Consider the following 26,225-nt stretch of genomic DNA (forward strand, 5'->3'; position numbering starts at 1 on the left):
TTTTTTTCAGGTTTTTGAAAATATTCATTTTTTCAGTTTTTCCAGCTTCGGGGACCAGGTAATCTCCTTTGAAGTTTGTTATTAGAGCACTGCATAGTTTCGAGTAACAATGGAATGGTTTTTAACATTTTAATGTCTCGAATTTCAGCATTTTTTGGATATAATCTGCAATTTTTTAAGGTTTCCTAAAGTTTTTGTCAGTTTTTGATATTCCTCCATTCTCAAGTGCAAGAAAACCTATCCCAAGTTCTGATAAAAAGCTACTGCATGGTTTTTAGTTTCAATGGATTTGTTTTCAACAATTTAACCTTTCGACTTTAGATGTTTTTTGGTAGAATTTGCAAATTTTTTCAAGTTTTTCAAAACATTTGTATTTTATTTATTTTTCTTGCCTCAGTAGCTGGGTAACCTCATCCAGGTTTTGATAGTATGTTATTAAATAGTTGCTATTGAATGGCTTTCAACATTTTAATAGAACCAATTTCTATTTTTTGAAGTTTGAAATTTTTTTTAAAATGTTGCCTATCGATCTATGAGCCAATGAGTTTTTAAATTTTGGAATTGGGTTACTGGATTGCTTCTAGAGAAACAGAAATGATTCTGAAGATATTTATCACGATTTTCAGCAACAGTTCTTTTTAATTTGCAATTGATTTCTCTTTTTTTTTAAATTTCTTGGTCAATTTTGAGTTAATCGATCTTCAAGGGCCAATGAATATTTTTCAGGTCTTGCAGATATAATACTGGACCAATTTCAGAAGCAAAATTGGTTTTGAACATATTTTTGAAATAGGTATTTTTAAATCGAAAAATTTGGCCTTAGGTTTAAGAGCTTCAAGAGTTTAAGCAATGAGTATGTTTTTGTTTAGGTTTGATTCTTTTAGTTTCTGAGATGATTGTGTTTTGGCTGGCATTGTTCAATTGATCGGCTGGTCAGGTAGAGTACGTCAGAGTTTTCCATTCAATTCTTTGAATTGTATTTCAGGACTTGTCGTGCTATGTTTTTTTTACTTCGTCGAACTTTTTTCGCTTTAACATTTTGCCGCTTTTTCGACATTTTGCGTGAAATCTTTTTGACTTCTCTTGGCTAGTTTCACTCTTCTGTCATTCTGCTACAAGTGAATTTGAACATCAGTTGCTCAGCAAAGCAATTCAAAATGAACAGAGTCAGTATAAAAAATTGAAGTCAGAAATAGAAACGGGATAAACCCATAAAGCACAATTTTAGATGCCCGCTATTTGAACGTCGTTCCTATAAGTCTTAGTTACCATCTCTTATGCTTATTGGTATTGATAGTAGCCCCCTGTAGCCTCTCTCTAAGAAACAGAAGTATGTTCGACTAAGAAATGTCATCAAAATAAATCGGACTTAAAAAATGTTTTTGTACAGAAATCTTCTTTTCGATATCTTCTATTCTTTCAATCCCAATCATGCGTATTGGATTCAACGGCGGCTATTTTCCGGCAATCTGCCGGGTATGTTCTCTCTTTTATCGCTCTTCCTTCACTTTTTTGCTTTGTCTATTTGCGCTGTTTTTCTTTGTTCCTCTTTCATTTTCTTGAAAATGCTGGTCTACGAAGCGATCAGAGCTATTATCTGGCCATTCGCCTGCTATTTTTTTCTTTTTAAGTTAATTGCAAAACTGATTTGCTCTACGTTCACCTTTAGAGTTTTCTAAATGGCTCTCTTGATAATGCGTTTTCGATGCGTTTTAAGGCGTTAATTCAGTGTATTTTTCTTGAGTTTTGGCCCCTGAAAACAATTGCAAATGTTTTGTTTGAAAACGAGTTTGTTTTATATTTTCACATCTGTTCACACTGTCAGCTTTTCTTTTTTTTTGCATTTTTGGCATACTTTTTCTGCAATTGAATTGTATTGAGGCGGTCTTTTTTAAATTCTGTCGACTCATTTTTATGATTTTTGAAGTCAAATTGGAGTTGTTGTTTTGGTCAGGCCGAAACAGGAAGTGGAGCGAAAAAGCGAGTGTTTCTGCAGCGGAAAATTTTTTCACTCTAAGTTTAAAGTAGAGTGAGAAAGGGGTGCTTGAACAAAAAATTCGCTTTCTCGCTAGTGGTTTTTTTAATCACGTGCGACAATTTCACTTCAGTTCTACTTTTTCCGGTTTTTGGGATCGAATTTATTTCAAAATGGTTTTCCCAATTCATTCATAGTTCAATTCAGGCCTAGTTTTTTGTTTGAACCAATTTTATCTTTCTCGCTAGTGGTTTTTTGGTCACATGCGGCATTTTGACATTGATTTTCAGTTTTTTTTAAGTATTTTTTCTGATCTGATTGTTTTGGAACTCGTTTTCCCAGTTCACTCATAATCCGTTCTAGGTTTAGTTTTTGTTAAGTCAATGAAAATTCTTTGAATTGTACGTCAGTACTTGTCCTGCTATGTTTTTTTAATTCCGTTTACCTTTTGATCACGTTTTTGGTTTTACAAAAGTCACCTTTTTCACGTTTGATTACTGACTTACTTCACTCATTGTTTTATCTAAATGTAATTTGAATTCTTTCACGCATTCAATTATGCATTGAATACTGTCAAAGTCAAGATCAAAATCAAAAGAGACTGGATAAAACTATAAAGCCCGTTTATTAAGTCATAAGTCAAGTGTTTTCTAGCTGACATTGTTATTAAGCTTCTTAGTTTTCATTTAACAAGCTGAATTAATTATAGTTAGACTGTAACAGAAACTGCACGCCAAATTAGAACACTTTTTGACACTAAAAAAGAAACAGAAAAAAAATTCGGTCATTTTGTCTCTTCCTTTTTCTTTTTCCGTATCAATCCCGATATGCATCAAGCGCGTCAACAGCGGCTTTGTTGCGGCAATCTGCCGGCTATGTTTCTCTTTCAATCCCGATGTCCATCAAGCGCGTCATTGGCGGCTATTTTCCTTCAATCTGCGGGCTATGTTTGCTTAAGGGCTTTTTGGTTACACATGAATTTTAATTGGCGTTAATTGATGCATATGCGGTATTGGGGGTTGGGGGTGTTTTGTGGCAGTCTAAATAGATCGCTTCAAATGGTTTTGTGGTTGAAGGACGAGAGCACAGATAACATGAGGGTGTGTTGTTCATTTCAGGCAGATGCGGTGTTTCTATTCCAATGTTCTTGCGGTGAAAAGTGCAAGTACTACAACATGCAGTTTGGGACAGGAGACCACCTTCTGAAGGGAACGAGTGATGTGAAGGAGAGTAGAGAGATGATTGAACACATTAAGACTCACAACACTCCTGTCTCATTCATCAAAGTCAATCAGTACTACGGACCCATCACACCTGGTACTGCTTGCATATTTACTACTTGTATTTGCCACTTTGGCTTATGATAGTTGTTGCTAGACAAAATTGGGGTCTTTCCCATTATAGCCCCCCCCCATGAAATTATCTTAATGGAATTATTTTTACCATGATTGGGGGATGTGGGGTAGGGGCTATAGGTAAACTGACCTCTAAACTGGGGGGCTGTAATGGGAAAGACCCCAAAATTGGAGACTTCGTTTATGTAGCACGTGGACATAATCAAAAGAAATAAGCGTCTGAAATGAGGTAAAACAAGTGAACCTCAATTAATAAAAATTGTCACACTGTGTTTATCGCATTAGGTAAACTATCCAACTCAGTCGAATCAGAATTGATGGGTGACTTCGAAAGAGTGATAACAACTACAGTGTGGTGATGTTATTATCAACTCTGGTTGTAATAACCTAAGCCGCTCTGTAGCTTATAAATATTTTTCCCCCGCTCTTTTTCGCCACTCAACTTATAGCAACCATGGCGTAAAAAGTAGCCTAATTCCAAAGTAGATTTTCGCCGCTTTCAGATTTTTCTAGTTTTGATCGGGCGCTATAACAAGTTATTTACTCGATAAATTATACTAATATATTAACTGTTATTATCGCAACAAGAGTTTTATAACAGACTGTGATATTTAGGAAACAACACAAGTATTGGGTACGATGTTCGGATAACAGAAAGAAACATCCACGAGATATACAAGTTGCGCCCCAGAAGATTCGCTAAAGTTGTCAAGCAGTCCAAGACTGGAACTCCTTTCGAGCAAGCACAGATTGATTTGGTCTTCTGCCAGTACAGAGGGGCCAATGATAAAACAGTCGGATGGCTCAAAGGTTGCTTTCCAATAACATAATTTCACTGTTTTTAAGTTGCTTCATTTTCTGAGAAGTTATAAATTTTGGTTCCCCTGGAACTGAAAATCACTTTTTGCTGATTAAAGTATTTTTCCTCGAAAACTTTGAAGGCAAAATCAGGCTCTTCGCTGAAGAAATAAAAGAGTTGTTTCGATACTTGTTCTCGGTCAGTAACACAGACGTTAGAGATCAGAGACTTGAAAACCAGGACTCCTTGTCCGATTTCTTTCGAAACCGAGTTGCTTTCTCTCCGCAACTAATTCTTAAAAGTTAAATTTGCTAATTAAATGTTTCTTTATCGCTAAAACGAAGTAATGCTAAGGATGTTGCACCCACAAAGATTATGCAATTAGATTGTATAAAATATGTGTTCTGATGACCGAGAAAGTGCGGTTAATCGAGAACCGGTCAGCCATTTGAGATGTTAGCCAGTATTTCGAAGTGACTTCAACAAGAGTCACGTAACGTTTTGATTTGCAATATTTACCAAAAATTAAGATTATACAATTTTTAATAGCCGCCCTCATCTTCTCAGCCGGCTATTATAGCGCTCCTATTTTTTACGACTCGAAGAGGAGTATTGGAGAAGTCTTTTTTTAATCAATTTTATTGGAGTGATTTTTGAAGCGGGAAATGAAACGCGTGAAAAAATTTGGAGTGATTTTGGCGCTGAACAAAAGTGAAGAGCGGAGCGAAAAGAGTGGTTTTTGTTCATACCGCTGTTTTTGAGAGAGCGAGAAATTGATGTGTGAAAAAATTTTCTCTAAGCGAGCGAAATTTTTTTGTTCACGTGCGGCATTTTAAAGCAGTTTTTTTCATTTATTTTGGTTAAGAGGTTTGGTTATGATTTTGTTTTAATTTTAGGCTGGTATCGGTAGGGGTTTGAAGGTTTCTGGAAATTCGTATGAATTTTATGATAATTCGGAGGTTTTCAATGTATTTTGATGATTTTCGGGCTAATTTTTGCGTTTTTTTGACGATTATTTTTTTTACTGGCTCAAATGGGTATTGAAGAAACCCCTTCTACTTGAGCAAATTTATGATAACATTTGGTTACAGTTTTTTGGGTATGAATCATTTTTTGTTGAGAAATATGACAAAAAAATGGCGAAAATTGGAACTATTTTTCTTAATTTTTTGCAGTTTTTCGTTTGTTTTTCTGTTTTTAGCTAAGTTTCTTTGCCTATTATGACTTGTCTATTGTATTGCGAGGATCTGGATACCCTATTGGCTGAAGGGATTGTTTTTTGGATTTATATGTTTTTTGAAATGTTAAAATATTTAGTAACTTTTTTCAGTAAAAGTTGTTTTTAAGAGCTTTTTTTTCATAATTTAGCCTAAACTATTTTTAAAACTCACATAAGTGGTTTTTTTAAGTACTAGTTGTTTTTATAAAGTTAGTTTGGCAGAGATAGTTTTTTCGGGATCTCAATTTATAACAAAGTTTGATCAGATTTTTTATCATATTTTAACAGATTTGATTTTATTGTTTTCAATTTTTTTGTTTAATGACATTGTTTTAATATAATCATAAATTAGTGAAAGCACGTTTTGTTTGATGAGTTGTTGGATGGCGTTTGAATGGATTTTCACTTCGAGTCGTTTCCGGAATTCTTCCGGCTATGTTTTTTTACTTCGTCGAATAAAAAAATGTTTCGCTTTACCTCATTTTGCCGCTTTTTCGTTCAACATTTTGCGTGATCTCTTTTTGACTTCTCTAGGCTATTTTCTCTCTTCTCTCATTCTGCTAAAAATGATTTTGAACATCAGTTGCTCAGCAAAGCAATTCAAAATGAACAGAGTCAGTATAAGAAATTGAAGTCAGAAGTAGAAACGGGATGAACCCATAAAGCCCAATTTTAGATGCCCGCTATTTGAACGTCGTTCATATAAGTCTTTTTTACCATCTCTAATGCTTATTGGTATTGATAGTAGCCTCTCTCTAAGAAACAGAAGTACGTTATGTTCAACTACGAAATGCCATCAAAATAAATCGGACTTAAATAATGTTTTTGTGCAAAAATCTTTTTTTTTCAATATCTTTTCTTTCAATCCCAATCATGCCTATTGGAATCAACGGCGGTTATTTTCCGGCAATCTGCCGGGTATGTTTTGTCTTTCAAATTTTTTGGTATGATTTTCAGGTAATCATATGTGATCGTTGTATAACTACTAAGAAATCATACATATTATATATGACCTAGTATGATTACTAAGAATAATATATGACCTAGTACGAAATCAGAGAAATTTGTTTGATGGGTGACCTGGGACCTTGCTTGTAACACAAACTTGCGAATTTGAAATCTAAAATATAGATTTGTAGAAGCTGCCACAGCAGAGATCTGAAATCTGTTAGTGTTTCAAGCTCCTTTAATTGCTCAGGTGCTGAGAGGTACATAGCAGTGAATCTGAACGTGAAACCTTACATGCATGGGATCCCGCCAACTGCTCTCTGCTTCATCGAGAGACCACTTTGCCAGATGACTGTGGTCGAGATTAGTGAGATTGTGGAACATGCAGAGGTTGGAGTTATTGCATACATGCTTTTCTAACACATAGGAAGGACTACATTAATTTAATAATATTATTCACTTCTTGCTATTATTGAAAATTTTAAGGGCCGCGAAATTTTAAGTGGAGTGACGCCCTGATTGGTGAGATGATGAAATCATCCAGGAATCATCGTGCCACGTTCCGGAATCATCCAGCTATGTTTTGGGTTTAGAGCAAACTAGATTTTTCTTTTCATTTCAGTTAATTTTCTGGCGATATGATTACTATAGACTTTAAAATGCAAGATTCTGAAGGTTCCTGAACTGAATACACAAAAGTGAACGAAATCAAAACTATTCAAAGTTGTTCATACTTGTAGGCAAAAATAAAGAAAAACTCGTAAGACCAAAAGAGATGACTGATTAGCGGACTAATATAGTGGACCTATTACAACCCAGGAATTGGATTGTAATGGTGCTCTGTCTTTTTTGTAAGACGTTTGCACGCATTTTTCTTCGACTTTGATCTTCCAAAACGGGATAAACAGATAACGCCCAGTGCGCATTAAGTTTCATGAGAGACCCTTAGCTGGCTTTAGTAGTCTTCCAAGTGCTTAGAGTGCCGAGGCCTACATTCAAGATGACAAGATCATTTTTCGTAATTTTGAGCTCAAAATGTTGCAAATCTTTGTTTTTATAGCTGCGAAGCTGTAAGCTGAGCGTACCTATATTGTGGTGCTCTTTTTTTTTGCTTCATCGTCTGACCCTCTTTTTCGTTTTACATTTATTCAAGAACATTCTGTCGCTCCTGTTTTTGCTCAATTTTTCACGCTTCATTCTTGCGTATTTGCGTGACCTAAATTGCCTGACTTCATAAATTATGTCTGTTGCCAAAAGAAAATTGAATTTGAGATGTAATGTAACAAGGAGACTGGCAGCCGAGTGGTTAATGCTTCTGACTCTTATGCTGGGGATTGGGTTTCGAACCTCTGCGTTGTCAATACTTTTTAACCCAAGAATGTTCTCAATGACAGAAATGGAGTTTTGAATTAAAGTTTTTTGGTTGGCAAAGATAACCTTCAACTAATATTTGTATCTGTTTCTCTTTGTTTTTTACGGCAAGCAAATCTGTTTCGCAGCTATTCTGGCAGTCTGTCGGCTATGTTGTTGGTCATTTTAAGTTTTTGTTTGATTAGTCTAAAATTGACGTATGTCAAGTTTGATAAAGGTCTTTTGCAATACATAAGTTTTATGTCTTCATTTTGGGGGCTATATATGTTTTGGTAATGTAGTCTTAAACGCGCAAAATTATTTTGATTTTTACCATTTCAATTATTATAAAAATTTGTCATTTTTGGGTTATTTTTCCTTTAAGGGCAAATTAAACTTCTGTGGGCTTAACGATCGGCTACTGAATGTTTTATAGAAACATTTTTTTTTTTGAAAAATACAATTTACTGAAGTTTTTGACAAATTATTTTCATTTCCGAGTTTTTAGATCCGCAGGGGCCAGTGAAACTCCCCTATGGTTTGATGATAGGATATTGCATAATTTCTAGCGGCAAAGGAAGGGTTCCAAGATATAAATATCACAACGTTTCAAGAAAATATGCTCTTTTTTAGTTTTGATCAAAATTATGATCTTTTTTTTTACTTTTTTCAACTCCTAGGTGGCAATGAAAATTTCAGGGGTTGATGATAATTTACTTGCCAGTTTAGCTTTTACCAAATGGGGTTTAAGATTATATTATCAAGATTTTTGGCAACTCTTTGATAATTTGTTTAATGTTTGTTGTTTATGCAAAATAAGTATGCAGAATAAGGCAAATTCGCGTAGTATCCAGAATTTTCTTGCATTTTAACTTCTATTTTTACCTTTTTAACGAAAAACATTGTATTAAACACTAATTCTAAAATTATGTATACTTTGAAATCTATTAATTTTGTTTTTTTTTGTAATTTGTTTTTGGCTGTTTCATGTAATTTTTGAAACCATGTTTTTTATTCTTGGCAGGCATTGTTTAATTGTGCTACTCTTGAGATACCGCAGTCGTTCATTCATTTCTTTGCGTTGCTTGTCCTGTATTCTTTGTATTGTGTTGAATTGTCATGCTCCATTTTTTTTACACCGTGGAATAAAAATCTGTTTCGCTGTACCTCATTCTTGGCGCTTTTTCAACATTTTGAATGAAATGTTTTTGATATCTCTTTGCTGGTTTCATTCTTCGCTCATACTGCTCAAAGTATTTTTGAACAATAGTTGCTAAGCAAAGCAAGCTACAATGAATACAATCGGTATCAGAAAACGAAATTGAAATTAGAATGGGGATAAACCTTTATAGCTCTATTTTAGATGCCTACTGCTCGAACTTTTTTTCTCTATTAGTCTCAGTTACCATCTCTAATGCTTATTGCCGTGCTCTTGGGTTTTTGTTTTGTCGTCTGACGCTCTTTTTCGTTTTTCATTTGTTCACACAGCAAAGCTGAAAAGGTCAAGTTTTCTGAATTAGTTCTTCCACCGACTAACGGCCTTTGCGCGCGTGACGTCATTTCTCACTCTCTCTTTCTCTCTCTCTCTCTCTAGCAAAAGTTATTTATTCATTTGCGTGATTAGATTTTGATCATACGTGACTTACCTCATTCGATAAATTTTAAATGACTTTTGCACATTAAAACTTAAGTTTAATTTGAATTAGTTCAAGGTCAAAGGAACTCATTTGTGTAATGAAGGTCCCTAATGAAAAGGCTTCTGCGAAATGAATTTTAACAAGCTTTGTTAATTTTTTGCTCAATGTTTTTGCATAGCTTTTTGAGCGGATTGATTGATTTTTCAACTTATAGCTGTAAGTGTTTCTATCTCTATTATACGTCACGCAAGTCTATTCTTTCGCCGCTATTCCGCAATCTGCCGGCTTTTTTATAGCTGCGAAGCTGTAAGCTGAGCAAAGCTATATTGCGGTGCTCTTGGCTTTTTACAATTCAAAGAATTTGAATTGTATTGCGGCGCTGTCTTTTTTTTTTAAGATCTGTTCACACATTTTCATGATTTTTGAAGTCAAATAGGGGTGGTGATTTTGGTCACGCCGAAAGAGGAAATGGAGCGAAGAAGCGAGTGGTTTTGCGGCGTGAATTTTTTTCGCTCTAATTTTAAAGTAGAGTGCGAAAATGGTGTTTGAACAAAAATTCGGTTTCTCGGTAGTGGTTTTTTGTTCACATGCGGCAATTTCACTCTGATTTTTACTGTTTTGTCGATTTTTTGGATCGGATTTTTTTCGAAATGGTTTTCGCAATCCATTCACAGCTCATTCAATTCAAGGCCTAGTTTTTTGTTTGAATGAAATTTTCATTTCTCGCTAGTGGTTTTTTTGTTCACATGCGGCATTTTGACATTGATATTTTGTTTTTTTTTTCTTATTTTTTTATCTGATTTTTTACAAATGGTTTTCTCAATTCACTCATAGTCCATTTTTGGTCTAGTTTTTCTGTTTAGTCAATGAAAATTCTTTGAATTGTTCGTCAGGACTTGTCCTGCTATGTTTTTTGTTTCGTCGTCTGACGCTCTTTTTTCGTTTTACATTTGTTCACACAGCAAAGCTGAAAAAGTCAAATTTTTCGAATGACTTCTTCCTCTCACTAGCGGCATTTGCGCGCGTGACGTCATTTCTCACTCGCTTTAGCAAAAGTTTTTAGGTTATTTGCGTGATTAGATTTTGATCATACGTGACTTACCTCACTCAATAAAATGACTTCTGCACTTTACAACTTTAAGTTTAATTTGAATTTGTTTAAGGTCAAAGGAACTCATTTGTGCAGTAAAGGTCCCTAATAAAAGGCTTCTGCGGAATGAATTTTAACAAGCTTTTTAAATTTATCGCTGAATGTTTTTTACCTAGTTTTTTGAGCGGCGTCAATTTTTTTTCAATTTAGATCTTTATCTGTTTCTATCTCTATTATATGGCAGGCATGTCTATTTTTTCGCAGCTATTCCGACAATCTGCAGGCTATGTTCATTTTTTGGGACAAAGCAATTTGTCGACTTTAGTAGTTTTGGCTAAAACAATGTTTGAGGCTATCATTTGTTCTGTCTATGAAGTTTTTGTCGTTGAGTTGACTTCGATTTGGCTCGACTTGAGGTTAATTTTGGTGCAAATTTGATTATATTCTAAATTCACGTGTTAACGTATGTGCCAGTGGAACTTTAGCACGAAAATTTCATCATAACAAGAGAATTGGTTGAGGCCAGCGTCAATTTTTGTTTTGTGTTACACATTTTTGGGCGGTCCGTACTCAAGAAAGTATTTCAAGCTCCTTCCCGTCAACTGGATGAAGTCATTGAACAAAGCTACGCAATACGTAAATGCTGTAAAGGTCAAACGAGTGGAGTGATGAAAAAGGGGATCTTTTCCGTTTCTGCCCCCCCCCCCCAGTACGTTATGCCCCCCCCCTCCCTAGTTACAGAGCACGTGCCCTTACATAGTAAATCATTATTTAAAAATATGAACGAGGGGGAGGGGAGAGATAGAAGACGTGGAAAGGGAGGGGGGCTGAAGTTGGCAGCCATGGGTGCCAGTATCACAACTGACTCTGAAGAGCAGGCTAATCTAGACCTGGCAATAGACTGGTTAACTGGGGTCACTTTTTGCAATTTGTCGACTTTAGCAATTTGTCGACTTTAGTAGTTTTTGCTAAAACAATGTTTGAGGCTATCATTTGTTCTGTCTATGAAGTTTTTGTCGTTGAGTTGACTTCGATTTGGCTCGACTTGAGGTTAATTTTGGTGCAAATTTGATTATATTCTAAATTCACGTGTTAACGTATGTGCCAGTGGAACTTTAGCACGAAAATTTCATCATAACAAGAGAATTGGTTGAGGCCAGCGTCAATTTTTGTTTTGTGTTACACATTTTTGGGCGGTCCGTACTCAAGAAAGTATTTCAAGCTCCTTCCCGTCAACTGGATGAAGTCATTGAACAAAGCTACGCAATACGTAAATGCTGTAAAGGTCAAAAGAGTGGAGTGAAGAAAAAGGGGATCTTTTCCGTTTCTCCCCCCCCCCAGTACGTTATGCCCCCCCCCCTCCCTAGTTACAGAGCACGTGCCCTTACATAGTAAATCATTATGTAAAAATATGGCAGTTCGTCTGGGGGTGCAAATTTGCGCCCACTGAACGGGGGGAGGGGGCGCAAACGGAAAAGATCTTAAAAAATAAATTGTCTTAAGGGAAGATAAACAATGCCTGTGCTTTATTGAAATCTTTCTTTTAAACATTGAAATTTTACGTTTATAATCAAAAGTTAAATATTTATATGTCAATCTATGATTCAGATGATCAAGCAGTATCGTTTGAAAAACTATGAGGATAATTCATGTTTGGTTGTTTGTTTTTATACGTAAAAGTATTACCTAAATTTGTTTTATTTTGCTCATTTGTACATGTCATGTTTTTCAAAGGATGGTGGGTAAATGACATCATTCGCTTACACGTCTCATCACCCATTTACTCCCCCATTTGGTAACGAGTTTACCATCATTTACCATCGAAGTAATTTGTGTGGTGCCTGTTGTAGAATGTGATAAGACCGGAGTGTGGTCAAAGAAGTGCGAAGTTGCCAACTTGGCCTCCTCTAGACTGTCCGAAGGAGGTAGTCAAGGCAGTCGACACAATTCTACAGTTCATAGACTCAATTGACACCCAACACAGGAAAATGAAATTCGTGGTAAGTAGACAGACAACCAATGACCCCTCAACACGTAACCCCCCCCCCGACCGCAGACTAAGAATCTGGAATAATGGTTCCGACAGAATAATCGTTTATCACAACCAATCAGATTTGTTGATAAAAATAAAACTGTCGGCTAAATTTCTCATTTTAGCCCCTGAGCTGTTGTACTGTATAAAGAAAAACGAAGAGGGTAGAATAAGGCAAGCTCGAAAGGAGTGACTGTTAAAGGCACCCGTGTTGAGAAAAGCGACAAAACCGATTTTGGAGGCCTCCTTTTTTTTATTGATGTTGTCTCTGCACCATAAGTAGTCTCCGTTTTGATCGATTGCTGTCGGTTATGATTTGCATTTGCAATAGCCTGCCTCTTTATAAATCTTAGAATTAATTGAGCAAAAAACATTTCTGTAATATTTCAGACAAATTTGTTCGTTGCAAAGTCAGTGGACTTGAGTGACAACAAGTCAGAATCTTCCGACGTCATGAGTCTCAACAACCATCAAGACGTTTTGATATTCTCGGATGACGATGACATCAATAGAGACCTTACAGATCGTGTCACAATTGTGAACGAGGAGGAGGGGGAGGGGAGAGATAGAAGACGTGGAAAGGGAGGGGGGCTGAAGTTGGCAGCCATGGGTGCAAGTATCACAACTGACTCTGAAGAGCAGGCTAATCTAGACCTGGCAATAGACTGGTTAACTGGGGTCACAAATTATAACACAAGCCCTTGCTCAACGCTTCAAGGTTAGATTAATTTATACTTCATAAATCTTCATTTTATTTGCTTTGTCTTCCGTCTAATTTCCTTTATCTTCTTGTTCTTGACTACTATCAGAACTTCTATTTATATAGGAGCTGACTGGCCCACGCGTTCTTGCAATTGACTTTCTTTTTAACTGAAACATCTTGTATGTACGAGACGTGCTGCATTACGAACCGACTGTGTTTTACTGGCATTTTAAAAACATATGTTTGTACGTTTTTTAATGTAAAATGTTGCTTGATCGTTTGATAGCTTGTTCTAGGATACTTTTACGCTCGCTTGAGCGGTATAACTTTCTGAGAAATTGGTAAAGACCGAGGTCATTGAGTTTCTGTTTAGCGCTCTTGAAGTGCGGTTAACTGAAGCCTCTGAGGAAACAGAACTTCATGGTTTGAAGGGGAATTTGAGTTTGTTTAATAGCCGCCCTCATCTTCTCAGCCGGCTATTATAGCGCTCCTATTTTTTTTATAGCTGCGAAGCTGTAAGCTGAGCGTAGCTATATTGCGGTGCTCTTGGTTTTTTACAATTCAAAGAATTTGAATTGTATTGGGGCGCTGTCTTTTTTTTAAGATCTGTTCACACATTTTCATGATTTTTGAAGTCAAATTGGAGTGGTGATTTTGGTCACGCCGAAACAGGAAATGGAGCGAAAAAGCGAGTGGTTTTGCGGCGTGCATTTTTTTCGTTCTAATTTTAAAGTAGAGTGAGAAAATGGTGTTTGAACAAAAATTCGATTTCTCGGTAGTGGTTTTTTGATCACATGCGCCAATTTCACTCTGATTTTTACTGTTTTTTTTTTCGATTTTTTGGATCGATTTTTTTTCTAAATGGTTTTCCCAATCCATTCACAGCTCATTTTAGGCCTAGTTTTTGTTTGAATTGAATTTTCATTTCTCGCTAGTGGTTTTTTTGTTCAAATGCGGCATTTTGACATTGATTTTCTGTTTTCTTTTCTTATTTTTTGATCTGATTTTTTTAAAAATGGTTTTCTCAATTCACTCATAGTCCATTCTTGGTCTAGTTTTTATGTTTAGTGACTGAAAATTCTTTGAAGTGTACGTCAGGACTTGTCCTGCTATGTTTTTTTGTTTCGTCGTCTGACGCTCTTTTTTCGTTTTACATTTGTTCACACAGCAAAGCTGAAAAAGTCAAAATTTTGAATGACTTCTTCCTCTCACTAACGGCATTTGCGCGCGTGACGTCATTTCTCACTCGCTTTAGCAAAAGTTTTTAGGTTATTTGCGTGATTAGATTTTGATCATACGTGACTTACCTCACTCAAAAAAATGACTTTTGCACTTTAAAACTTAAGTTTATTTTGATTTTGTTTCAGATCAAAGGAACTCATATGTGCAGTAAAGGTCCCTAATAAGAGGCTTCTGTGGAATGAATTTTAACAAGCTTTATTAATTTATCGCTGAATGTTCACTAGCCTAGTTTTTGATCGGCGTCGATTTTTTTTCAATTTAGATCTGTATCTGTTTCTATCTCTATTATATGGCACGCAGGTCTATTCTTTCGCAGCTATTCCGGCGATCTGCTGGCTATGTTTACAATTCAAAGAATTTGAATTGTATTGGTGCGCTGTGTTTTTTTTAAGATTTGTTCACACATTTTTCAATGACTTTGATCTTGATCAAAACGGGATAAACAGGTAAAGCCCAGCGGGCATTAAGTTTCATTAGAGGCCCAAAGTGGGCTTTAGTAGTCCTTCAAGTGCTTATAGTGGTGCAGCTGCTGGGATGGCCCTAATTTAAGGTTAAAAGGTCATTTTTAGCAGTTTTTGGGCTCAAAGTGGTGCAATTTTTCATGTTTTTTGTGATTTTTTTATTTGTGAGTGTTTTTGTTTGATTAGTCTTCGGTTGAAAGTTTTAAAAGTTCATGAAAGTTTTTTGCGAGACAAATTTGCTTGTTATGACCATTTTATGAGCTATATGATTTGGTACTACAAACACAAACAGACAAAATGATCCTAATTTTCGCAATTTTTTTTCAGGTTTTTTGAACATTTTTGTCATATTTTGAGTTTTTTGAGCTAGGTTTCAAGAAACCTCATCTAGGGTTTAATAAGGGGTTTGATGATAGATTACTGCTTAGTTTCTAGTGGTAATGGAATGTTTATCAACTTTTTGCCATCATGAATTTTAGCATTTTTTTGACAAAACGTCTATTCTCAATTGCGAGAAAACATATTCCACGTTCTAATAAAAAGTTACTGCATGGTTTTTAATTTCAATGGATTTGTTTTCAACAATTTAACCTTTCGACTTTTAGAATTTTTTAAAATAAAATTTGCAATTTTCAAATTTTTCAAAGTATTTGTATTTTATTTATTTTTTCTTACCTCAGTAGCCAGGTAACTTCATCCAGTGTTTGATAGTATGTTGTTGAATAGTTGCTAGGGGGCAATTGAATGGCTTTCATCCTTTAATAGAACGAATTTCTATTGTTTGAAGTTTGAAATTTTAAAAATTATTGTCTATCGATCTATGAGCCTATGCGTTTTTTAAAGTTTCGAATTGGGTTACTGGATAGCCTCTAGAGACACAGAAATGATTCTGAAGATATTTATATTACGATTTTCAGCAACATTTCCTTTTAATTTGCAATTGATTTCTTTTAATTTTTTGGTCATTTTCGATTTAATTGATCTTCAGGGGAAAAAATTTTGCCTTCAAGAGAAGGCTTCAAGAAAGCTACAAAGAAATTTTAGAAGCTTCAAGAGTTTTAGCAATGAGTATATTTTTGTTTAGGTTTGATTCTTTCAGTTTCTCAATTTTATGGGATGATTTTGTTTGTGTTCTGACTGAAATGGTTCAATTGATCTGCTGGTCAGGTAGAGTACGTCTGAGTTTTTCATTCAATTCTTTGAAATGTATTTCAGGACTTGTCCTGCTATGTTTTTTTACTTCGTCGAATAGAAAAATGTTTCGCTTTACCTCATTTTGCCGCTTTTTCAATATTTTGCGTGATATCTTTTTGACTTCTCTAGGCTAGTTTCCCTCTTCTCTCATTCTGCTAAAAGTGATTTTGAACATCAGTTGCTCAGCAAAGCAATTCAAAATGAACAGAGTTAGTATAAAAAATTGAAGTCAGAAGTAGAAACGGGATAAACCCATAAAGCCCAATTTTAGATGCCCGCTATTTGAACGTCGTTCCTATAAGTCTTAGTTACCATCTCTAATACTTATTGGTATTGATAGTAGCCCTGTAGCCTCTCTCTAAGAACCAGAAGTACATCATTTTCAACTACGAAATGCCATCAAAATAAATCGGACTTAAAAAATGTTTTTGTACGAAAAACTTTTTTTTTCAATATCTTCTATTCTTTCAATCCCAATCATGCTCATTGGAATCAACGGCGGCTTTTTTCCGGCAATCTGCCGGGTATGTTTTTAATAGCTCTCAAACGAAGTTTTAAGCAATTATATTAGTCTTGTCGGTGTTTTTTTTGTGCGATTTTTCGCTTGACCGATTTTTCGTCTGACGCTTTTGACTTTTCGTCCTCAAAAACGGGATAAACAGGTAGCGCCCAGCGGGCATTAAGTAATCTTAGAGCTCTTCAGCTCAAACTTTTTTGGAAACTTATACTTATGGTGTGAAGGGCGGTTCTTAGAGCCTGAAGACACCCCCACTGTTGACCCCCCCCCCTATTGCGTCACCCCCAACCGCGCTGTTGCCCCCACTAGTGTTGTCCCACAGCCCATTCCCCCTCCCCTATCAGTACCGGTGACCCCCCTCCTGTTGGCTAGCTACTGACGAACAACCGCCTGCTAAAAACGCAAATTTATACTATTCTGCAATTTTTTTTTCAAGCATTTTGAAAATTTTTGACATTTTTTTGATTTTTATCAGCCCTAGCTGTCAGAGAACCTCCTCTAGGGTTTAATAATAGGTTACTGCAAAGTTTCTAGTGGTAATTGAATGGTTTCAACAATTAAACATTACGAATCTTAGCTATTTTTTGACAAAACGTTCAGTTTTCTTTCAAATTTTTTGACATTTATTTTTCCTTATTCAGGTCTCTCCAGACCCAGGGGCCAGAAAACATCCTAAGGGTTTTGGCAATAAGTTATTGACAATTTTTTTCTGGCCATGAGTTAGTTTTCAACCTTTTAATGTCAAATTTTAGCAATTTTTTGATAAAACTTGCTTTTCAAGTTTTTTTTAAAATTTTGATCGTTTTTTAGGTTTTTTCAGCCTCAAGAGCCAAGGAACCTCCACTAAGGTTTAAAAATAGGTTAGTGTATAATTTTTAGATCAAATGTAAAGTCTTGCAGGATTTTATTATCACGAATTTTAGCATATTTTTGACAGTTTTTGCCATTTGATCAATTTTTTGACATTTATAGTCATTATTCAGGTATTTTGAGCCTCAAGGATCAGAAAACCTCCGTTAGGGTTTGATAATAAGTTATTGAAAAATCTTTGGGTCATGAATTATTTTTCAACTTTTTATTAGCACCAGATTTAGCATTTTTTTTATAAAGTTTGCTTTTTTTTTCAAGTTTTTTTATTTTGTCATTTTTTAGGTTTCCCTAGCCTCAAGGGCCACGGAACCTCCTCTAGGGTTTGATAATATGTTACCGCATAGTTTATAGATGTAATGGAATGTTCTCATTTTTTCATTTTATTTAATTTTTTCCGGCAGCAGAGGCCCTGGATCTCCTCCAAGGTTTGATAATAAGCTGCTGCATAGTTTCTAGAGTTGATGGGATGGTGATCAACGTTTTTATGACTCCAGTTTTAGTAATTTTGGGATAAAGTTTAAATTTTTCAAGTTTTATGTTTCAAGTGTATAGATCTTTGAGCCTGCGAAACTATTTCAGGCTTGAAACAGGGATAACGGATAGTCTCCTGAATTAATGTAATGGTTCTTATGATAATTGTCTCTAATTTTAGCAAGACTTCTTGAGAATTCGCAAATTTTTTCCAAAATTTTTCAATATTTTTTGTCCTTTTCTGAGTTTAACGACCATTACTGGCCAACGAAACTTTTCAAGTCTCGGAGATGAGTTACCTGACAGAACTTTTGAGAAAAAAAGGTTTGGAACTTTTTATTGCGAAATTGAAAATTTTTTTAATAATTTTGCCTTTTTCTTTTTTTTATGATTTATTTATGAACGAGGCAAGAAAACGAAGTTGCAGCGGCGAATCCAATCATGGAAGATGTTCCTGTCGCTTTCTTTCTGTCTCTGTCGGTTAGGGCTCTTTTCCTTCTCTTCTCGTTCACGTGTTGTCTCTTTCTTTTTGTTGATGCCGCACGTCAGCTGCTGTTATGTGGCGTAAATGATCTAACAGGCACTTTTTATGAAATCATTGTTAATTGTTCTCAAAAGCAATTTGTAGCAATTATATTAATCCTGTTTGTCTCTTTTATGCAATTTCTTGCTGGGCCGATTTTCCGTCTGACGCATTTGACTTTCGTCTTCAGAAACGGGATAAAGAGGTAGCGCCCTGAGGTCACTAAATCGTGGCTAGCTGCTGACGAAGCCAACCGCTCGCCGGTGGTTTGAGAGCAATTCGCCCGACGTTAGTCAGTTATGTTGAAAATCCGCTGTCAGCCTCTCAAAACGGCTATTATATAGGCGCCGTCGTTTTATAAATTTGCTTTACCTTTTGATCACGTTTTTCGTTTTACATAGTCACTATTTTCACGCTTCACTTTTGACATACTTCACTCACTGTTTCAACTGAATGGATTTTAAATTGTTTCACGAATTGAATTTTGTAATGTAGTGAATACGGTCAAAATTAAAAGAGCAAAATCAAAAGAAACAGTGTAAATATATAAATCCCGGTCATTAAGTCATAATACATTAGGTTATCAAAGTTTATTAAAGCCATTGCTAGCTGGCATTATCATTATGCTTAATAGCCTTCAGTATAGAAGCTGTATTAAGTGTAAATTTAGAATCAAGCCTAATATACAGTATTTACTAAACAAATAAAAACAGTTTGACACTTCAAATTTTTTGTCAGTTTCTATCTCTTAATTTTTTCTTTTTCTGTTTCAATCCCAATGTGCGGCAAGTGGGTCAACGCCGGCTATTTTCCGGTAATTTGCCCGCTATGTTAGTAGTTTTGGGCAACCCCCTCCAATTAGGTAACCCCAAAAACCTCTTTTACGCAAATCAGCTGGCACCTCTAAACATAAGCTAGCTACATTCGAGAGCAATTCGTCCAACGGTTTATTTTTCTTATTTTCCTGTGTATTCCACATAGATAATTCTGAAGAGGATTAGAAGGTTTTTTATATGATAATGTTTGCCATCGTTAACCATGTTCAATGTCTGTAATTTTTTTCCATGAAATTTTGGCTCGGCTTTGATTTTGAAAAGAGTAAGACAGACAATGATTTCTCTGTTATGTAGCTAGCTAGCATTAATCATTTGAATTTGTTTTTCTTTAATCAAAGAAGGATATTTACAGCTGTTTATTTTGTTGTTAATAGTCGCACAGCGATAGCTGGGGCGATTATTGGCCTTCTCTTGATTTTTTTTAAATTTCGTCAAGATTTTTGTTACGACCATATGACGTCACAATCACTTCAACTTTGCTCTTTGTTCATCAGCTCATGCAATTTCAACTGCGTGACGTCATTTTTCACTCTTATCGGAGTGTTTTTTGCGTGCATCGATGCGTGTACCTCTAATTGAAGGTTATTTGAGAGCATGTACTGGAAGCAGCAGTAAATGAAACATATTCTGAATCGAAATATAATATCTCAGCATTTTATAAATGTAATTTTTTTGGTCTGATTCTTTTACTATATTTTGAGACTACAGATCTACGAAGCTACCGTGGCTATTTTCTGGTTATCTGCCAGCTATGTTATTCTTTTTCAGTCTACAATAGGTTGTAAAGAGATTACTATATCCTTTCAGTTTCCTCTTGATGTGTCAGTGATGAAAGAATTTCTATTTAAAATATGAAATAAAAAATGAGATGTTTTGAAAATAGTGATAATCTTTTTTTTGCCAATTTGATTATTCAATATTTCAAGTTTCATCAACAGCTCACTAACGAAAACTGTTTTGGTGTTACGAAAAACTTCTTCTATTTTTAGCAATTAGAATGTTGGTGGGTATTTTGGAATTTGCGTCACCAAGAACTATCAAAAATAATCCCAATAGATCACTTTAACCTCCAAGATCAATAGAGAACGTCGAACTATTTGATCAAATGAACTTTATTATTTTTTGCACTAACAAGGAATAATTTCTGATTAACAGTCTGTAACATGAAAGAGCAGTACTGATTGAGACTACAATGATTTCTTCTCAAAAATTATGACAAGTTGACGGTCGAAATGAAGACGTTTCGACCGTCTTAGAATAAATAAACCAGTAATCAAAGAGGATGAATGTGTATGCGTTGTGAATGTTGGTATAGACAACAAATGCGAACTTATTAATTGCTCTTGAACGAAGTTCATAGCAATCATTGTAAACGTGTTGGCTTTTTTAATGCAAATTTTTTGCTTGACCATTTTGCGCTTTTCTTCTAGAACATTTAGACTTCTTCAAGTGACTTTTTCACGCTTTCGTTCTTCATTTTTGAGTGATCTCTATTGTTCTCACTCCGAAGCAAAACCTGTTGCTTTAATAGAATCAATTGCACCATAGCAAGAAGTAGGGCCTGATCGCCGAGTGGGCAGTGCTTCTGGTTAAGGAGCTGGAGGTCAATGGTTCGGAGCCCGGTGTAGTAAACTATAATTTTGCACCCTTAAAGAAAAATTTATCTTGGCTACAGCCCCTGAATGAAATTGCCTCTGCAGTCGTTGAAGAGCAATTATTCGGACATTAGTCGGTTTAGGTTTTGGTCCTAGCCTTAATTTGGGCTTTCAAATCAGCAATGTGCGATTAATCTATTCATCGAATCTATTCATTAATTTTATTCATTAAAAATCAAAACATAAAAGCGGAAAGCGAAATTATTTAATGTCCCTCAAAAGTGTAAGAAATCCAGAATACATTCTGAAATTTACATGCTTAAAAACAGCTTACTTAAGTTCGCAGTTTTTTTTTGGCATAAACACCTTAAAGGAAAGAGAGTTTTTGGGATGAATAAAGTAAAGGAGGTGAATAAATTTTACTCAAAATGTTTCCATTTCTTTGTAATAGCCGCGAAGCGATAGCTGAGGCTATTATCGGCCGTCTCTTGGTTTTTTACAATTCAAAGAATTTGAATTGTATTGGGGCGCTGTCTTTTTTTAAGATCTGTTCACGCATTTCATAATTTTTGAAGTCAAATTGGAGTAGTGATTTTGTTCACGCTGAAACAGAAAGTGGAGCGAAAAAGCGAATGGTTTTGCGGCCTGAAATGTTTTCGCTCTAATTTTAAAATAGAGTGAGAAAAGGGTGTTTGAACAAAAATTCGCTTTCTCGCTAGTGGTTTTTTGTTTACTTGCGTCAATTTCACCTTGATTTTTACTGTTTTTTTTTCTTCATTTTGTTGGATCGGATTTTCGATTTTTCCAAATGGTTTTCTTTTTCCATTTAAAGTTCATTCTAGGCCTAGTTTTTTAACCAAATTTCTATTTCTCGCTAGTGGTTTTTTTCACATGCAGCATTTTGACATTGATTTTCAGTTTTTGTTTTGTAAATTTCTTTGTTCTTTGATCTATTTTTTTGGAAATGGCTTTCCCAATTCACTCATTGTCCATTCTTGGTCTAGTTTTTATTTAGTCAATGAAAATTCTTTGAATTGTATGTCAGGACTTGTCCTGCTATGTTTTTTATTTCGTCGTCTAGATTTTGTCACTTCAAGTGTGCTTTTTGTTCATTCGTTCATGCAATCTTTAACGAAGTGCGTGCGTGACGTCATTTTTCACTCTTATTGGAGCGAATTTTTTTGTTACTTCGCATGATAAAATTTTTGTTCACACGTGACTTACCTTGCTCCCAAAAATGTCTTCCTCACTCTGAAATTGACTTTTCTTTAATTCAAAGAGATAAGGTCAGGTGAGTGCATATCACTCTAATTCAAGGTTATTTAAGAACAGCTAGTAGAAACAGCAATAAGTTATACAGAATCTTAATCAAAATTTAACATCTCAGCCATTAATGAAAAGAATAAATTTCTGTTTGATTTTTTTTCTGTTTTTTGAGACTGCAGATCTCCAAAGCTATTCCGGCTGTTTTCTGTCAATCTGCCAGCTATGTTATGAAAAATTGTGTGATATTCGCTGATTTTCTGTTATTTATATTGTATCTGAAAGATCTAGATTATCGTTTTTAATTGCTATCGGACGAAGTTTGTAGCAATTATTGTTAACGTCTCTTAACAATAATTAAAGTGCGTCTTTTTTGCTTGACGCTTTTGCGCTACTGCTCTAGAATATTCCTTGACTTCTTGAGTGACTTTTTCACTGTTCGGTCCGCCATTTTTGAGAGATCTAAGTTGTTCTTGTGGAATCAAATTCTTTGGTAAAACCCAATTGTGAGTCAATAGAAATCAAAGTCTTTGTAGCTGAGTGGTTAATTTGTTATCCTGTCAACGTTGAGGCACGGGTTCAAAGCACAGTGGTGAGGTTTCGTTGCACCAATAAAACATACTTTCTAATCTACACCCCCTCTAAATTAATTTGCCCCCGTCTGTTGTTCGAAAGCAATTCATGGGACGTTAGTCGGTTTATGTTGGATATTTTCTATATTTTGTTGTTAAGTTAATTTGAAACATGAAAAAGCGAACAAAATGACAAATTTTCGGTGGCAGCTTTAAACCTGAAGTTTTCTCTGCAATAATCAAATCAGTTTTTCGATGGCTTTCTAATGGTGTCAATTTTTGCTCTACACAAAAAATTCCATTAGACAAAAATGGCTCAACGAGAAAATGCGATGGTATTAATTCCCCAACTCTATTTCATTTTGTAACTCCAGGCTGAGAACAATAAATGCCGCTAGCAATAAGGCTTATTGTCCGAAACGAATACAAATTGACTCCAGTTAATTTTTGTTGCTTTGGTCACTTTATCAAAGCAGGTCTGTATCTGTTGCTATGTATATGCTACAGCAAGGCAGTCTATTCCGCGGATGTATTTGTCAGTCTGCCTGTGTATAAAATATTTTTATGGTATTTATGGTTTCTTACAATTTCAGATCAGTGAAGTCTGAAGTTATTGATAAATAGGTGCCATAAACAGAAAACAAGTTATTTTGAATAAATATTTGTGAATAAATATAAGTGTAGGCCCCGTGCTACATTTAAACCCATTGCTTTAACTATGCAATTGCTCGTGTTTTTTTTCCACTTTGAAGTCTATATCAAAGGGAGCGGGGGTGGGGGTTGTTCACAATGAAGAGGATGTGATTGATACCTGTTTATAATCTGAAGCGTTTGTTTGTTTGTGTTCAGAGAATGCCAACTTTGTGCTGTGTCTGAGCGAGGCACTGCTGCTCTACCTCAAGTCAATCGAGAAGTCTCTCTTTGGTACTGACCGACTGCCTCCCATACAATACAACTTAACGACCCACACTCAGGTTAACCCACACTCATTTTTTCACCTCTAACAACTAAATGATCATAACACGACATCTGTCCATATCTTTTCCCTTTTGACGTATTCAGTCTTTTATTTACCACCTGTTGTTTAGAAATATTCAATAGTTGGCTTTACTTATTTGGTTCACTTATTTGGTTCTAAATATTATCATCGCAAATTTTATACGTTTCTAGTTGACGTGTAAAGTTTGATTTTTGTTTGCAAAATTGATGGAAATAATTTCAAATTGATCATTGTTTTTCTTGAATATGAATGAGTTAATATTGGGCTTGAATGTGCGGGGGATTGGGGTGATGGAAAAAGGCACACAAAACTGAAAGAGGTCAATTGAAAGCGGTTGGTGAGAGTTCTTTTTGTTATTGGTCCTCGACGTGACATAATCTCATTCAACTATTTAGATTAAATGACCGATGAGGTGATCAGAATTAGATCGGAAGTCGCTGCTGTGAGTGTGTGAAAAGTTTATTTTGAAAAGACAAAGGATGAAACTTAGTAACCAATATGTTATGATAATAAAATGTTTCTGTCTCAAATTGTGATGTGAATAATTAGCAATAGTTTGTGTGTTGTTAACTACAGCTGCTGGAGAGCCTTAAGGTGGCAGAACACAGCCGGGTTTTGATCAGCTATTTGTTCGCATTCATAAGTGAGACTGTGATCAAGAGAGGCTACAAGGAACAACTCAACAGTGAAAAACTCATCTACTTCACAAGGGCAGAGGCCACTTACAGACACCAGCTTGACACACTCAGTGAGTAAATTTATGACACTGTTTTACCACCTGCTGCATTCAACGCTTTGTACATTTGATAACTACTCTAAAACAAAGTTTGCAGCAATTATATCAGTGCTGCGGTCTTTTTTATGCGATATTTGTTTAACTCTCTTGGCTTTTCGTCCTCAAAAAACGGGATACACATGTTACGCCCGGTGGACATTAAGTTCTCTCAAATGTATCCGGCTTAAAAACTCCAGCTTACTCATCTTTCCCACAATTTTGGTCGGTTAGGTTTTATTTACTTTTTAATAGCCGCGAAGCGATAGCGGCTATTATTGTAGACATCGTGTTTTTTTTAGTTTGTCGTCGCCGTCGATGATTCTTGCGACCACTGACTTTTTCAATTTGAGTGACTTCTATTGTTTTGTAGTTAAACTTTGTGTGCGTGACGTCATTTGTTCTGCTTTTAGGTCAATTGCGTGACTTAGCTCACTCAAAATATGACTTCTGAATTCACTGATTGGGCTTTAAATTTAATGAATATTTACTAGTTAAAGATCAATAGCGTCCATCTAAGTAGTGCCAAACGTATGCCCTAACTCTTTAGTATTAGAGTCTTGAGTTTTTGATTTTGAATATTAATTTTGAAAAAGCTCTATTAGGGCTTCTGAATAGCCGCCGTCAGCCTCTCAACGGCTATTATTTTGGTGCTCTCCTTTTTTTAATTCCCTTTACCTTTTGATCACGTTTTTGGTTTTACAAAAGTCACGATTTTCACGTTGGATTTCTGAATTACCTCACTCACTGCTTCTACTGAATGGATTTTAAATTCTTTCACTCATTGAATTCCGCAATGTGGTGAATACTGTCAAAGTCAAGAGACGGGATGAAGCCCGGTCATTAAGTCATTGAGAATTAGGTTATCAAAGTTCATTAGAGTGTTTGCTAGCTGACATCGACATTAAGCCTTTTAGCTTTCAATATAGAAGCCGAATTAATTATGGTTTCAGAATCTATTTGAAACTGCACACCAAATTAGAACTTTATTTGACACTGAAAAGAAAAACAAAGAAATTCGGTCAATTTCTCTTTTCCTTTTTCTGTTTCAATCCTGATGTGCATCAAGAGCGTCAACGGCGGCTGTTTTCCGCCGGCTATTTTTCCATATAGAGCGTATGTGTCTCATAATAATGACAGCTCAAATCTAACGCAAAAAGTCTAGTGGTCTATTAAAAGACTGGTGGTAAATCTGTCTATCTCATTTCTTCAGTTGTTAATAGCCGCCCTCATCTTTTCAGCCGGCTATTATAGCGCTCCTATTTTTTTTACTTCGTCAAACTTTTTTTTCGCTGTACCCATTTTGCCGCTTTTTCGACATTTTGCGTGAAATCTTTTTGACTTCTGTAGGCTAGCTTCACTCTTCTGTCATTCTGCTCAAAGTCCTTCTAAACAGCAGCCGCTCAGCAAAGCAATTCAAAATGAAGAGAGTCAGTATAAAAAAAATCAAAGTCAGAAATAGAAACGGGATAAACCCGTAAAGCCCATTTTTAGATGCCCGGTACTTGAACTTTTTCTCTCCATAAGTTTTAGTTACTATCTATAATTCTTATTGGTGTTGATACTAGACCCTGTAGCCTCTCACTGAGAGACATGAGTATGTTCAATTACAAAATGACATCAAAATAAATCGCACTTAAAAATGTTTTTATACAAAAATCAATTTTTTATGATATTTTCTTTTCTTTCAATCCCAATGGAGTTATGGGAATCAACGGCGGCTATTTTACTGCAATCTGCCGGGTATGTTTTTAATTCCATGGAAGGTCACAAGCGTCTATCGCGGCTTTTTTTTCGGGAA

The 26,225-nt window shown here is 35.5% G+C and overlaps 1 protein-coding gene across 2 annotated transcripts in view; it reads left to right on the plus strand.

Moving 5' to 3' along the window:
- The window catches only part of LOC142351992 (uncharacterized), an 85,626-nt gene that overhangs the window by 56,610 nt on the left and 2,791 nt on the right, over window positions 1-26,225 (plus strand). For both annotated transcript variants that reach the window (XM_075404288.1, XM_075404289.1), the window contains exons 17-23: window positions 3,094-3,292; window positions 3,946-4,140; window positions 6,547-6,686; window positions 12,224-12,373; window positions 12,796-13,123; window positions 23,502-23,626; window positions 24,229-24,400. In XM_075404288.1, coding sequence (XP_075260403.1) covers window positions 3,094-3,292; window positions 3,946-4,140; window positions 6,547-6,686; window positions 12,224-12,373; window positions 12,796-13,123; window positions 23,502-23,626; window positions 24,229-24,400 — 1,309 coding nt within the window. The remainder of the gene's footprint in view (window positions 1-3,093; window positions 3,293-3,945; window positions 4,141-6,546; window positions 6,687-12,223; window positions 12,374-12,795; window positions 13,124-23,501; window positions 23,627-24,228; window positions 24,401-26,225) is intronic.

The sequence above is a fragment of the Convolutriloba macropyga genome, chromosome 13, assembly GCF_964194025.1.
Source record: "Convolutriloba macropyga chromosome 13, txConMacr16.3, whole genome shotgun sequence".
NCBI lineage: Eukaryota > Metazoa > Xenacoelomorpha > Acoela > Convolutidae > Convolutriloba > Convolutriloba macropyga.